The 15,673-nt window shown below is 44.0% G+C and overlaps 1 protein-coding gene across 1 annotated transcript in view; it reads left to right on the top strand.

Annotated features, from left to right (window-relative positions):
* Positions 1 to 15,328: 15,328 nt before the first annotated feature.
* Positions 15,329 to 15,673, top strand: part of PTGFRN (prostaglandin F2 receptor inhibitor) — a 78,826-nt gene continuing 78,481 nt past the window's right edge. Inside the window, exon 1 of the mRNA XM_011933081.1 lies at positions 15,329 to 15,652. Coding sequence (XP_011788471.1) covers positions 15,604 to 15,652 — 49 coding nt within the window. The 5' untranslated portion in view covers positions 15,329 to 15,603. The remainder of the gene's footprint in view (positions 15,653 to 15,673) is intronic.

Genomic DNA, 15,673 nt, shown 5'->3' with positions numbered 1-15,673 from the left:
GGAGGCAGAGATTGCAATGAGCTGAGATTGTGCCACTGCACTCCAGCCTGGGTGACACAGTGAGACTCTGTCTCAAAAAAAAAAAATGACTTTGGCATTCCTTTTTTTTTGGAGACAGTTTTGCTCTTGTCTTGGCATTCCTAGTAGAGACAGGGTAAGATTTAGAGACCATGGGCTCTTTCTAGCATCTCTAAACTAACAACCTTCAGGTTCTTGACCATAACAGGATCACCACATGTGTCTTGGGGGCTTCTCCCCAGCCACTGTTGTTTCCCATCTCCTGTGTCACTGACGCTGACTTGAAAATTTCCTTCAGCTCAGGTGGCCCTGGTGACACTCCCAGGCTGTACGTTTTGACCTTGCTGCACTTCCGATGTTTCTGGAGACCTAACTCTAACTCTCAGTTGCTTGCTTAGCTTTCCTGTTCAGGTATTCTTTATTATGGTTAAGTTAGCTACCCTAGCAGGCAGCACACACATCCTTCTTCTCGGAAATAGGCAGAGAGAAAGTTAGGATGCAGGATTCAGATTATAACTTTCTTTTTCCCTAAGTCTGGGCAAACATTCACGTGTCCTTGTAAGGCACTTTTTTCATTAATCAATGGGTTCTTTTAAGTGAAAAAAAAAAAAAAAACTATAATCTAGATTAAATTCACAGACCATCAATATTAGGAAGACTAAATAACAGTGTAATTTTGAAGTCAGGGGAGCCTGGGATTGAACCATCCCAGCTACTGAGGAGACTGAGGCAGGAAAATCTCTTGAACGCAGGAGGCAGAGGTTGTGGTGCGCGGAGATCATGTCATTGCACTTCAGCCTTGGCAACAAGAGCGAAACTCTGTTTCAAAAAAAAAGGACTTCCATTTCTGACCATGAAAGAGTAGCTGGTATCAAACTTGCCATCCCACCAAAGCAACTAGAAAACTGGAAAAAATATATGAAACAATTGTTTTCTAACATCGTACACAAGCATTACAGGGTAATCCCTGAGAGAAGGGAAACAGATTAGATGAGCCCTATATTTGCCCAACTCCCTTCCTGGAGGTACTTTCTGGACCACAGAGCAGTAGGGCATCCCAAGCAGAGCATGGCATGCTCTCTGAGTTTGGGAGATTGAGATCTGAGTTCAGGGAGGTAGAGGTTGGAATTTTGTGGGGAGGATACTGGAAAGGAGAAAGCTATACAGGGAAAGAATCTCCAGAAATATGCACAAAGAGAACCTGTAAATCTCTGGATGAATACTAAGTTGCACAGACTCAGATTAAAACTGCACAAGGACTGGCAATAAAATAATCATTGAAGATCTGTAAGCCGAACAATTCCCAGTGTTCACACAGGAATGATAACTGTTAGTATTCCAGTCAGCTAAGGTGGAGAGTTTTCACTGAACACCTGGGCATTCAGTAGAGTCCTCAGAAAGATCATGCCTTAGTATTACACAAGACCTGGTATAATATGATGTAGAGGTAGACCACAAGTTAAAGATGCAGATTGTAAGCATAGGACCCACTTTTTTTTTTTTTTTTTTTCCTGCCAGCATTATTGTTAACTGTTTTTATTTGAAAGAAAAGTTACAAGATTATGTAAATAATTTTTTTTTTTTTTTTTTGAGAGAGAGAGAGTCTTGCCCTGTTACCCAGATTGCAGTTCAGTGGCATGATCTCGGTTCACTGCAGTCTCTGCCTCCTGGGTTCAAGTGATTCTCCCGCCTCAGCCCACTCAAGTATCTTGGATAACAGGCATGTGCCACCATTCCCAGTTAATTTTTTGTATTTTTAGTTGAGATGGGGTTTTGCCATGTTGGCCACGGTGGTCTCGAACTCCTCGCTTCAAGTGATCTGCCTGCGTCGGCATCCCAGAGTGCTGGGATTACAGATATGAGCCACCGTGTCTGGCCTAGAACCCACTTTTAGAAAAAATAGCAAATAATTATAGCTAAAAGCTAAAATAAGAGATAAAATGAAACACTAAAAAACAAAACAACACAATCCAAATAAAGGCAGAAAAAGGAAAAAAGAAACAAGACAAATAGTAGGATCAGTTGGGCATAGTTCCAGAACTTCAGGAGGCAGGAGCATTGCTTGAGCCAAGGAGTTTAAGATCAGCTTGGGAAACATGGCAAAACCTTGCCTCTACAAAAAAATTTAAAAATTAGCTGGGTACAGTGGTGTGTGCCTGTAGTCCCAGCTATTCAGGAAGCTGAGGTGGGAAGAGCACTTGAGACCAGGAATTCCAGGCTCAGTGATCTATGATTGCACCACTGCAGTCCAGCCTAGGTGACAGAGCAAGACCTTGTCTGTAAAAACAAATAAAAATAAAATAAACAAAATTAAAATAAACTTTAAAAATATCAGTATCGACTGAGTACAGTGGTGCATGCCTGTAATCCTAGCACTTTGGGAGGCTAAGGTGGGTGGATCACTTGAGGTCAGGAGTTCGAGACCAGCCTGGCCAACATGGTGAAAACCCGTTACCGGTAAAAATATAAAAAAATAGCTAAGGGCGTCGTGGCGCATACCTGTAATCCCAGCTACTTGGGAGGCTGGGGCAGGAGAATCGCTTGAACCTGGGAGGTGGAGGTTGCAGTGAGTCAAGATCACATCATTGCACTCCAGCCTGGGCTACAGAGGGAGACTCCATCTCAAAAAAAAAAAAAAAAAAATTAGTATCATAGACTGAAACACTCAACCATATTGAAATTACATTAGGCTGAATGCAGTGGCTCATGCTTGCAATCCCAGAACTTTGGGAGGCTGAAGCAGGCAGATCACTTGAGGCTAGGAGTTTGAGACCAACCTGGTTATCATGGCAAAACCCTGTTTCAACAAACAAAAAAAAAGAAAGAAAGAAAGAAAGAAAAGAAATTACATTAAATGTAAATGTTTCAAATGCCTCAACTATAAGTCAGCAATTGTCAGGAAGGATAAGAAAGCAAAACCCAACTATATATTGTATACTAAACCTGCATTTTAAATATAAAGTCACAGACAGGTAAAGGTAAAAGAATAAAATAATACTATACAAACATGAATCTGAAAAAAATCTGCAAAACATGTATGTGATAAGAGATTTATATTTAAAATATACAATGAATTCTTATAACTCATTAATAAAAGCAATCAAATTTAAAAATAGGCGTTATATATTAATAGATATTTCACCAAAGAAGATATATAGATGGCAAAAAGACACATGAAAAGATGTTCCACATAATTAGTCACTAGGGAAATGCAAATAAAAACTATAATTATACACTCATTAGAATAGCTTAAATTTAAAATGTCTGACAATACCAAGTATTGAAAAGGTTGCAGAAGAACTGAAATGCTCATATTTTGTGATGGAAATGTCAAACAATATATTCCAAACTATTAGAAAATAGTTGGGTGGTTCCTTGAAAACTTATACATACATGAATCTGTATATATATTTTTAAATTATGTAGAAAACTTATACATAAACCTGCCCTATGATTCAACAATTCCACTCCCAGGTTTATTCCTAAGAGATATGAAAATGCATGTCTGCATACATTTATTTATAATAAATGTATACCTTTATTTATAATAGGCTAAACTGGAAATAACCCAAACATGCCTCAACTGGTGAGTGGACAAACAAGTGTGTTATAACTATACAATGGAATACTATTCAGCACCAGAAGGGAACAATTCACTGACACAGGCAACCATTTAGGTGAATCTCAAGAGCATTATGCTGTGTGAAAAAAGTCATCTCTCTGGATGATCCGGTTCATATGGAGTTTTAGAAGAGGCAAAATTATAGTAATAGAAAGCAGATCAGGTGTTGCCAGGGACTGGGTGCAGAGGGGGGAAATTGAGTACAAAAGGGCACAGAGAACTTTTGGGGGAAATAGAAATAGTCTTTATTGTAATTGTGGTGGTGGTTATATGACTGTTACGTTTGTCAAAACTCATCAAACTGTATGCTTAAATTGGTAAATTTTATCATATGTAAATTACACCTAAATTAAACTAAAAATAAAAATACAAAAACAATTTTTAAAAAAGCGATAATCATAAGAAAGCTAGAGTAGCTATATTAATATAAGAAAAAGAAGACTTGACCGGGTGTGGTGGCTCATGCTGGCAGTCCCAGCACTTCAGGAGGCCAAGGTGGGCAGATCAAGAGATCAGGAGTTCAAGACCAGCCTGGCCAACACAGTGAAACCCCGTCTCTACTAAAAATACAAAAATTAGCTGGATGTGGTGATGGGTACCCGTAATCCCAGCTACCCAGGAGGCTGAGGCAGGAGAATCTCTTGAACCCGGGAGGTGGAGGTTGTAGTGAACCGAGATCACACCACTACACTCCAGCCTGAGTGACACAGCTAGACTCTGTCTCAAAAGAAAGGAAAGAAGGAAGGGAGGGAGGGAGGGAGGGAGGGAGGAAGGGAAAAAAGACCTTTCTACAAATCCTTCCCAGAAGACTGTTCCTCACATCTCATTAGCCAGAATTTTCCCATATATTCATGCTTAAGCTGATCACTGACAAGGAATAAAATTGAGAAGAATTGAAGTTTAGAACCCTATAGTGCTCAGGCATAGGGCACTCAGGAATCGCCCACTCAGACTAGGTCTTCAGCCAGTCTCCCTTGAGGCAGATGGCTCAACAGAGGTTGGGTGGACCCCTCAATAACACTGAGGTTCTGTTAGAAAACAGGAGAGGTGGTCAGGTGCATTGGTTCAGGCATATAATCCCAGCATGCTGGGAGGCTAAGATGGGAGGATCACTTGAGTCCAGGAGTTCAAGACCAGCCTGGGCAATTAGCAAGACCCTGTCTCTATGATGAAAGAAAGAAAGAAAGAAAAGAAAATTCAAAGAAAAGAATTGAAAGAAAAGGGAAGTGTATTACTTAGGGTAGCTGTAGCAGATGTAACAAGTAAGCCCCCACATTTCAGTGTCTTAACAGCATCAAAACTCACTTCTCACTGCCATAACAGAACAATGCAGATGTTCCTGTTTGGGGGCAGCTTTCTTCCATGTGGAGATTCAGGGACTCTTATTTCTCTTCCATCTTGTGGCTCTGTTATCTTAGGCCTCTGCTTCTAACTAGCAGTCCGAGGGAGAAAGCATGGAGAAGCCACACAACTACTTCTCAACCTGCCCACTATCCAAGTTACACATATAATTTCTCCTCACACTCACTGTCAAGAACCAACCATGCAGCCACATCTAGATGGAAGGGGAGCTGGAAATACAGCCCCTGGCAGGAGAGCTGATTTCTTTGATATCACCACACTCTGGAATGGGACACATTGGTATTCTGGTAGACAGTTGGTTGTCTGCCAAGATGGAGGTAGAGGTGGAAGCAAGTTTGAGAGGCAACCCAACAGCTTCTATTACATAAATACTTATTTTATTTTATTTTGAGACACGATTTTACTCTGTCACCCAGGCGACAGTGAAGTGGCATGATCAGAGCTCACTGCAGTCTCCTCCTGGGCTCAAGCAATCCTCCTGCCTCAGCCCCCATGTAGCTGGCACTACAGGCACATGCCACCATGCCTGGCTAATGTTTTGTATTTTTAGTAGAGACTGGGTTTTGCCATGTTGCCCAGGCTGGTCTTGAACTCCTGGGCTTAAAGGATCTGTGTGCCTCAGCCTCCCAAAGTGCTGGGATTACAGGCATGAGCCACCATACCTGGCCTACATAAATACTTTTAAAAATCCTTTCTCGGTTATCCCCAGAGCCATCTTTTGCCATAAATATTATTATTATTGTCTCCATTTTATAGACAGGGAAACTGCACACAAAAAGGTTAAATAACTCGCCCAGGGTCAGCAGCTTTTGTAACTGGCAGAGCCAGGATGTTCCCCCAGGGTCTGTAACTCCGCATCTGCTTCTCTCAACCTCTATTCTGCGTTGCTTGATGAAAAATGTCACCACATTGCTCTTCATCACTTGGCTCGGGTGAGTGTCAGAAGGAACACTTTAAGAATGGGCCACACAGATGAGGAACAGGTGTCTGCCTCACACTCACCAAGTGCTTTTTCATCATGGCATCAAGGATCATGGAAACGCTACACCAGCCCCTCTTTTCTGGAGCAATGTTGACCCATGTCTGGGCAAATAAGAAAGGTTTCATATGAGTATATCTGTTCAAATAAATCCCAACTTTCTCACTGGGAAGGAATGACTAGTTCCCACGACTCACAGAACACCACCCCCTACCCCAATATCAAAAATATCACCTCCTTTTCTTTTAATACTAGCACACAGTGAGAAGTGGTACGCTTCTGTTTTTCTCAGTTTTCATTATAAGCTTTGGCTGTCCCTGGCATTCTGTATGCCACACATGTGCCAAATGCTGCAGCACGAGGACGGGCTAGGGGCAGGAAGGCAGCACAGGAAAGGGGGAGGGCTAGGAGAGGACTTTTGTTAGGTCAGTGCAAAAGTAAGTGTGGTTTTTTTGCCATTAAAAACAATGGCAACCATCCCAGCACTTTGGGAGGCCGAGACGGGCGGATCACAAGGTCAGGAGATTGAGACCATCCTGGCTAACCCGGTGAAACCCCGTCTCTACTAAAAAATACAAAAAACTAGCTGGGCGAGGTGGTGGGCGCCTGTAGTCCCAGCTACTCGGGAGGCTGAGGCAGGAGAATGGCGTGAACCCGGGAGGCGGAGCTTGCAGTGAGCTGAGATCCGGCCACTGCACTCCAGCCTGGGCGACAGAGCGAGACTCCGCCTCAAAAAAAAAAAAAAAAAATGGCAACCAACTTAACACAATTTATTGAGACAGTAGTACATGCCAGACTTCATTTTTAAATTACAAACGAAAATGCTACTATCCCTATACCCGCCATGTTAGATGAGCAGGTTGGAGGAAGAGAATGCAAAATGAGTTCATTCTGATTCAAAGTTCTTGGTACATTACCTGAAAATGTGTTTACAGCAGGTGAATATCTTTCCCTAGAAGAGAGAGCCTCACTCAAGCCATTCACTTCTTTAATCAGAGCTCAGGAACTTTCCAAGCTAATTTATTTGAAGCAATTTCCTGGTGAAAATCTAGCACAGAGGTGGTCATACCTTCCATTTGAAGTGCTAATAATTCACATTGTAACTCCAGTCGGCTCCCTTGTCTGCATTTGATGTACTTTGTGAAATCATTTTAATATTCCATTATCACTTTAATATACTGTGTAATCTTGGACAAGTTACTTAGGTTCTCTGAGCCTCAGATGCCTCATCCATAAAATGAGGGGGTTGGGTTAGATCAGTGATTTTGGATTACTTTTTCCTCAAACAAAATTTTATGTGGCACTCCAATATATAAGAGAGATCAAAGCATAAGTATTCTAAGTGTAGCTGAAGCATTTATTAAGCAGATCTACTATGTTTCGAATGTTGTGCTGGGTACCTGGGAAACAAAGCTGATGGAACACAGCCTTTACTTTCATTCTAGTAGAGGCGACAGACACATAAACTAGGACAGATACACAACCATGAAACAAGCATCAGATGCAGAAGTGGTGACATGGACATGGTGGAGACAGCAGCTGGTGAAATATGGAGAACTCTTGGGGGAGTAATGAGTAGTTGTATCCCTCAGCCCCTCCCGGGGTTTCCGTGCAGCCATGTGGACAGTTCAGAGTATGCTGGGGTGGCCCACCTCACACACATCTGTCTCTCCACTTGTCTGCTTCAGGGCTCTAGACTCAGACAGGTGCAGACCGGAGACAAGGAGGAGTGAATGCCATAGGGACAAAGCTCAGCAGTTGAGGCAGAAGAATCCGGGAGTATTCTGAGCCTCTTGTCCCCTGAGGGACAGTTCGAAGGCACATTCTACACAGTTTGTTCATAGCTGTGCTTACCTCAATAACACATATTTTTTGACTTTCTCTTGTTCCCTGACTTCCTTTCCCATTCCCTCATCATTGCTTTTTGAGATCACTTCCCAGATAAAGAACTCACAGCCAAATCAGTGTCTCACGCTTTGCTTTCAAGGGAACCTAACCTACAGGAGTAGCCATGGGACACGTGAAAGGCATTTCTGAGGGAGGGGACAGCAGGAGATGGCAGAGTACACAGGAGCCATAAGCGACTTGGTGCTGGCTGGACCATACCACCTGAGCTGTTGACTGCATGGAATCGGGCACACTCCCATTGATCTGTCCTGGACACGCAGGCCACTCCAGCCCTCAACCACTGTGTGCTTAGAGAAAGCAAACGAACCCTAATATTTGCTAACCCAGTACAGACAGATGAGCAGTGCAGTTTTCTAGGGTTAGGAGAGTCAACTGTCGGCTGCTTTTGGAAACAACATCCTTTCAGGAGCTCCTGTGACTCTGGTGGATGGCAGTGCCCTTTCTCATCACACTCTGCCTCGAGTTCTAGGGCGGCTGACACAGCCTAATCACATTCCAGTCTTTCCCTGGAAGCAGAGCTCATTGTGATTATTACCTCATTGCATTTAATCTGCAAATGAGGAGTTAGAATTTAAAATGTCTCTTGAAGGGCAGGAGGTGTGGACTAGAATTTTACAGTAGGAAGGAGTTCCTGCATTGTGCAATTGCATGAACATAGAAAAGAAATGAAAATGAAAAAAAAAAATAGTAAATGAGGGAAAGGGAAAATAAGGATGCCAAGGTAAGGAGGAGCTAGCAGAGAGGTTATGCAAAACTCATGCTATAAGTCCTCTTCAAGGCTTGGCACTGTGGCTCATGCCTATAATCACAACATTTTGGGAGGCTGAGGCAGGAGAATTGCTTGAAGCCTGAGTTCAAGACCAGCCTGGGCAATACAGGGAGACCCTGTCTCTACAAAAAAATTTTCTTAAAATTAACTGAGCATAGTGGTGCATGTCTGTAGTCTTAGCTACTTGGGAGGCTAGGGTGGGAAGATCGCTTGAGCCCAGGAGGTTGAGGCTGCAGTGAGCCATGATCATACTATTGCACTCCAGCTTGGGTGACAGTGCAAGACTCTGTCTCAAAAAAAACAAAACAAAACAAAACAAAAAAAAACCAGTTTTATTAATTTGCTAGAGGTAGGTCATAGAATTGAACATAACCTTCCCAATCACTACCATGAAAAGGAAACACCATCAGTTACAATATTTACAGAATCCATAGGAAAAAAGAAACTAGTCACTAAGGAAAAGCACAACTATTTGTGGTACTAAGATGAGAGTAAAATTCCTCCATGCATCCTAAGTAGAGAGGCTGCTGTCTGATTTAATGAAGAGCATCTGTAAACCTGTCCTTCTGGGAAACAAAATGACGAAGTGCACAAAGCTGTTTCTTAGGACATCCCTCAATATAGGCTGATGGTATCATGACAAAATGCAATTCAGTAAAAGCAACTTTATGAGGGTGCCAATATGGTATATCCAGCTACTAAGCTCACTGATGTTCTACTTAATTCATAATTTAGGGATAGATTTTTGGGTGTCTAGAAAAATGCACAGACTGCATTTACTTTAATAATCTTCCATAAATACTGTTTTTCCCAGCTGAGCATTTAAAAAATATTAAGGGGCAGTCAGTTTGAAATCCTTATCTAGATGGTGACTGTTCTAGGTGGGGCCACATCAGGACAGCCAGCTGTGACTCAGGACCCTCAGTGTTTTCATGGGGAGGGCATCCAAGATTCTCCTCAGAAAGTAACTTTGCCTTCCAACCCAGAGGTCAATGGGTGATTGAAACCTCATAAACTTCATATCATAAAGCATGGATACAATAATTTTAAGCTGGAAAAAATATTAAAGCAGGTGCAACAAACCTGCTTCTGCTGCAGGTGGATGAACAACCATTCATTAAAGTAGCCATGATATGACTGACTATGCAAAATGCCATTCCATGTACACCCTCCAAGATAGACAAAGTTGCAAAATGTTGCGAAGTGTACCTGGGCAACAAGTGACTGGCTGAAGGGGATTATGAGTTACAAAGTAGATAAAAAATGTGGCCATGTTTACCAAAATGATGGCTCCGTTTTAGAATAATCGTTCTGTGAGTCCTCTCCAGTGGAGAGTACGTGGTGAGCAGGAGTTGTAATCGCAGATTTCATAATAAAACCATGGCGTCTGTCTATGAGTTTCCCTGTTCTCTAGTGCTGCAGAGCACATCTACGGCTCAGCCTTAAGTTAGAGAAGGAGAAGTGTAGCAAGGACAAAGGCTGAAGTTTGGAAGATGGACTAGAAAAAATAATTGGCTGGATTTAGGTAAATCTCAAAATCTTGGGATTGGAAAGGATTTCCTCCAAGGTCAGTTTGTCCATGGCTCCACCTAATGTCCCCTTAGAGGGGCATTAATACCTTACAGGTAAGCATTTAACCTCAGGCTGGATGCTTTTTAGAGAGGAGAGGATACCACTGTATAATGTAACACCCCTCATCGTTGAGCTAAGTGGTTATTACAAACTAAGCCAATTTTGTCTCTTAGCAATTTTTACCCAGTGACTCAGAGTAAGACCTCGAATCAAAGTCTACTCCTCCCTTAAAGTGCAACAGTTCAAAAACAACTGAAGACAACTCCTCAGAGCTCCCTGTTGTCTTCTCCAAGTCTTCCAGAAGAACCTCTTTCCATGTAAGGTAACTCTTCTCCTGATGAGGGTTGCCTGATTTCACAGATAAAAATATGGAACGCTCAGTCGAATTTGAGTTTCAGATAAACAAGGAATACATTTTTAGCGTAAGTATGCTCCCGTGTAATATTTGGGACATACTTATACTAAAAATGTATTTCTTATTTATCTGAAATTCCATTTTTACTGGGCATTCTGTATTTTCACCAGCAACCCTCCCTACTCTGGATACATTTTAGTTTGTAAATGTTGTATTTAAAATATAGCGCCTGGAACTTAGGACAATATTCTAGTTGAACCCAAAAGTGCAGCTCAGGTGGGGTGAGAAAGGCTAGTGGGGAAATGGTAAAAGGAAGAGGACATCTTCCTCCTCCTTCCCTCCTTCCCCTCCCAATTTATGTGTGAAGACTGGGATAAACTCCCTTCCTCTGAGGGGATAAAGGCCTCTCCTGGGCATAGCAGCTCAGAGACAGCGCACGATGTTCGCTCGATGGGGCACCCTTGGGCTCCATCCTACTTGGCAGCCCTGACCTTAGGTAAAGAACTTACTCCAACATCCACAGTGCCTGCAGCTATTTCTAATGTGTTAGCCTCTCTTTTGCACAAGGGATGCTGTCTCTGTTCATTTGAGGAGATACTTTCAGCCCAGATGATAGCATATTTGCAGAATATAACACATAATGGCTTGTGCCTCTCTTATGTATTTACCTTTCTTTCAATTCCTTTGCTCTTGTGGTTTCCATCTCCTCCCCATCCTTCACTGTATTCCAGGTTTTTCATGCCAGGTTTTTCATGCATTAAATTAGATGATAAGCCCCTCCAAGGCAAGGGCCCTGTCGGCTCCTAACACAGGAAATAGCCTCAGTCTTGGGGAGAGCTTTTATTGCCAAAGCCTCACCTCCGTCCAATTCCTTATTTTCTCCTCACACTTCTCCACTGCAGTGTTCCTGCAGGCGTGATGCTATGTGGGGTAGGTTCCCAGGGAGACACTTTTGGCCTGGCGGAGGTGGAATCTGGAACAGTTCTAAGTCATTTAAGAACACTTTCTCCACCATATTCCACTTCAGTCTTTTAGGGCTGAAGAAAAGATGGGGAGGATTGATAGTTGGGTGGTTATGGAGCAGGACCAGCCCTCAGGCAGGACCCTGCTTAGCCCACACCAAACAGATGAGGTCCCTTGCTGTTTTCAAATTTGTCGGATGAGCATTCTACAGCTTCCCACTAATCTCACCAGTATTGCAGGACTCTCACCACCCCTCCCTTTTTTACTTTTAATTTCATTTTCTAATTCTATAATTTAATCCTAAATTTCTTTTTGCTTAGTAATCCCTGTTTAACTTTAACCAGGAAAATATACATCTGGACATGGAACAAGGAAGATTGAGAGTGAAAATGATTACTGGAATGAAACGTTGCCATGGAACATACTCCTTTCCCTGAGCCCCTGCTGAAGTAGGTAGGGGTCAGAGTCATTTGGAGACTGTGTGCGTGTGGCAGGGCCAAAAACCCCAAGTCTAGGTGAATCTCAGATCAGCAGTTTCATTCACTGGGAACTTTTTAACATTTTCATTCACAAAGTTAAATAATATGATGATGTTTTTGCCTGATCTCAGCAGGGAAACTTGTTTGGCGTAATAGTATGAGGACTCTTGTGAGGTTTTAGGGGTATCACCTGCAGAAAGACATGTGCAACCAGAAGACCATAACATCTGACTACTATGACCAGTGCCCCTTGGGGGCACTATGGTTGGAGAAAAGAAACCCAAGTCGGCACTCTCCTTGGGGGTGGGCGTGAATCAATTAGAATTGCTGGAGAGTGAGTCTCCCTGCCCCAGGCAAGCCTACAGACTAAGACAGGAGAACAACTGGTTGGGGCAAAAGCCTTAGCTGTATAGAAAGTTACTCACTCTGGTAAAAAATATCTTTCATAGTAAAAGCATCATTAGATTCCAGAGTCATGAATTAACAAATTGTGCCAGTCTGCTGTGAGTGCTTCTTCCTTTATCCATCGGTAGTCAGGAATGTGCAAAGGGTGTGGTGGTTATAACCAACAGTGTAGAGTTATCAATTTATGCTTATTTTTGCTTAAAAAAATGGCTCCTTGGTTAACTCCCATGTCAGTTAACTGCCAGCCACCAGCAGGCTACCCACTTCAGTTCTCATTCTACCTGCCTTACCTAGACAATTTTATTTATTCTCATCATTTCAACGGTTAACCACTGTTATTCCCATGATTGTAAGGTGCACCATTAATTTAATAACGCTTGGGGGTGGGTGAGGCAAGAAGAATCTCTATCACATTAAATACACAACATCTATCGTAAGCTTATCCCTACACTCCAAAGCTAAAGACCTACCAATTTTTCGAGACTCAATGCATAGTCACGACAGCCCCCTCCTGGACTGGCCGCTCCCTTGTGGTGTCACGACTCTACCTTGCACATGCTATCACAATGCACAAACTGTAGGCTCCTCAAGGGCAGGAACTGTCTGCTTCATCCCTGTACCCCCAGGATCTAGCCCAGTGTGTGCCATTAATTCACTCTATAAATATACATTAGGACCTACCCTGCGCTAGGCGCAGTCCATGTCATGCATTGTTTATTAAACAAAAGAGTTTTTAAAACATCTACTCTGCCATAAGGTGGGATACAAGGTGAAAATGTGACAGCCTCTTAGGCCCATGCATTATTAGACAGAGATGGGGGCAGTGTATATGTTTTGCTAAAATGAATGTGACCAAGTGCCACAATGTGTGGTTCAGACATTAAGTCTTCTAGGTGGTTAAGAAAAGGAAAGATGGAGGATGAGCTGAAATCTGAGCTGCTGAAGGTGCCAGGCCTCACATTTCTCTGAAGCTCCACTATCTTCCAAGGCCTAACATTAGGCTTGCATTCAAGGTTGATTGAATGAAATTGGAAAACTTCCCTGCAAAATTCTAGGGAAGAATTGGGATGGGGAAGAGAAAGGAATTACAGTGTGTATGAATAGAACCAGGAAAGGCTTGGTGGCAGAAAAAAATTAAAAAAAAAAATTATTGTTTAAAATGTACATAACACAAAATTTACCATTTTAAAATTACAACTTTTTTTTTAGAGACAGTATCTCACAATGTTGCCCAAGTGGTCTCAAACTTCTAGCCTCAAAAACAAAGAAAAAAGAAAAAGAAGAAAAAGTTCTGGCCCAGTGGCTCAGACCTGTAATCCTAGTCCTTTGGGAGGCTGAGGCAGGAGAATCGCTTGAGCCCAGGAGTTCAAGACCCGCCTGGCCAACATAGGGAGACTCCGGTGTCTACAAAAAAATAGAAACAATGAGCTAGAGTGTGGTGGCACACATATGTGGTCCCAGCTATTGAGAGGTGGAGGTGGGAGGATTGCTTGAGCCTGGGAGGTCAAGGCAGCAGTGATCCCTGATCGCACCACTGCACTTCAGCCTGGGTGACAGATCGAGATCCTGTCTCAAAAATGAAATAAAGAAAAAAGAAAAAACAAATAAAAACTCCTGGTCTCAAGCAACACCATCCTCACCCCCGCTCCCCCCCTCCTCCCAACCCCCCCAATTTCCCAACCTCAGCCTTCCCTGTAGCTAGCATTACAGGTACCAGTTACCATGCCTGGCAATTTTAAACATTTCTAAGTGTACCATTCAGTGCCATTAAGTACAATAACGTTGCACTACCAGGAATGAATTTTTAAGTTTCTTTCCAAAGGGTTCATACCTGGCTAATCACACATTTGATAGTGGAAATAAGAAACATTTGTTGGTTGAAAGATGGATGCATGAGAGTAAAAGTAGTGTTCTTCCCCAATGTGGGCAGTTTCCGCACAAGCATCTGTGATCCGTTTTCCATATGTGAAGAAAGACCAGTGAGGGGCAGTGGGCACCAGTCCTGTTCCTTGCGTGTTTGAATCATGCTTGCTAAGTTTCAAGCAAGGAATGCTCCATTTCTCTCAATACCCGTGGGGCCTTTTGTATTCAAATCAAAAGCACAAAACTCTATTGTGGGGGGAAGTATGAGTCTTTATTGGCAACCAGTGGTGTCCACTTAGAGCAAGAAATATGAAGTCTTAAGAGTACATTCTATATGAAGTACTAGAGCTATTAATACACTTGGGTTTTGTTTGTTTTTTAAATGGGTGTCTTTGTGGGGAGCTGTTCTCATCAGTGCCACAGGCGCCGAGGAGGGGGAGGGTGCTGGGTAAGCAGGAGGCAGGCCCACCCAAACCATCGGGGAGTGGGCAGTCAGGAGAGCGCGGTTCTGATTTTGCCCCTTCCCTGTGAATCCTTGGGCACCTCACCGAAACACTTAAGGCCTCTGTTTGGTAGACGTTGGAATCCGTGGCCTTCAAAAGTCCTTTCAGCTCCTTCGCTCCCATTTGCGTAATTTTTGGCATAGGCCAAGCGGCTGGTTGGTGGGGTGTTTAGCTCAGGACGAGAGGCCGAACGAGCGGGGAGTTGACTGAGGATAGACTAGACACGCGTGGGTGACTCCAGCGTGATGGAACGCGGGGTGTCCCGGGATAGGGCTACAGCGAAGGGATTTCCAGACGAGTCTTTCCCAGGCCAACTTTTAAAGGTCGGAGGAAAGTTTCTCGTGGGGTGGGGGCCTAGAGGGGAAGGCAGGGTGGGCTCCGACGCCTCCTCGCCTTTAAGCGGGTGGCCCCGGCGCTTCCTCCGTTACCTGGAGCGGGGAGGGGCTTGGGAAAGTTTGTGTTTGTTGCTGGCAAAGCGCCGGATGGGAGGCGCGGGCGGGCGGGCGCTGCGGTTCTTCCCTTCTGCTTTCGGGAAGCGGTCGGGGCTGCACACTCGGATCGGCGGGGCCGGCTCCCGGGCCCGGCCGGCTGGAGGAGGGAGGGAAGGAGGCGGGAGGGAGCGAGCGGAGCCAGGGGCGCACGTACGCCCCAGCGCTGGGATTTATCGGCTCGCGAGGAGAGCGGAGCAGGCGCGCGGCCCAGGCGGAGGAGCGCCGACTCTGGAGCAGCCGGAGCTGGAGGAGGAGGAGGAGGAGAGGCGGCGGGGAAGGAGGAGGAGGGGGAGAGTCGCTCCCGCCGGGCGAGCATGGGGCGCCTGGCGCCGAGGCCGCTGCTGCTAGCGCTCCTGTCGCTGGGTGAGTGTGCGCGGGGCTCGG

This window comes from Colobus angolensis, unplaced genomic scaffold (genome assembly GCF_000951035.1).
Source record: "Colobus angolensis palliatus isolate OR3802 unplaced genomic scaffold, Cang.pa_1.0 Scaffold124, whole genome shotgun sequence".
NCBI classification, from domain to species: domain Eukaryota; kingdom Metazoa; phylum Chordata; class Mammalia; order Primates; family Cercopithecidae; genus Colobus; species Colobus angolensis.
The sequence above is the reverse complement of the archived record's forward strand: the minus strand, read 5'-3'. Positions and strand labels throughout refer to the sequence as shown.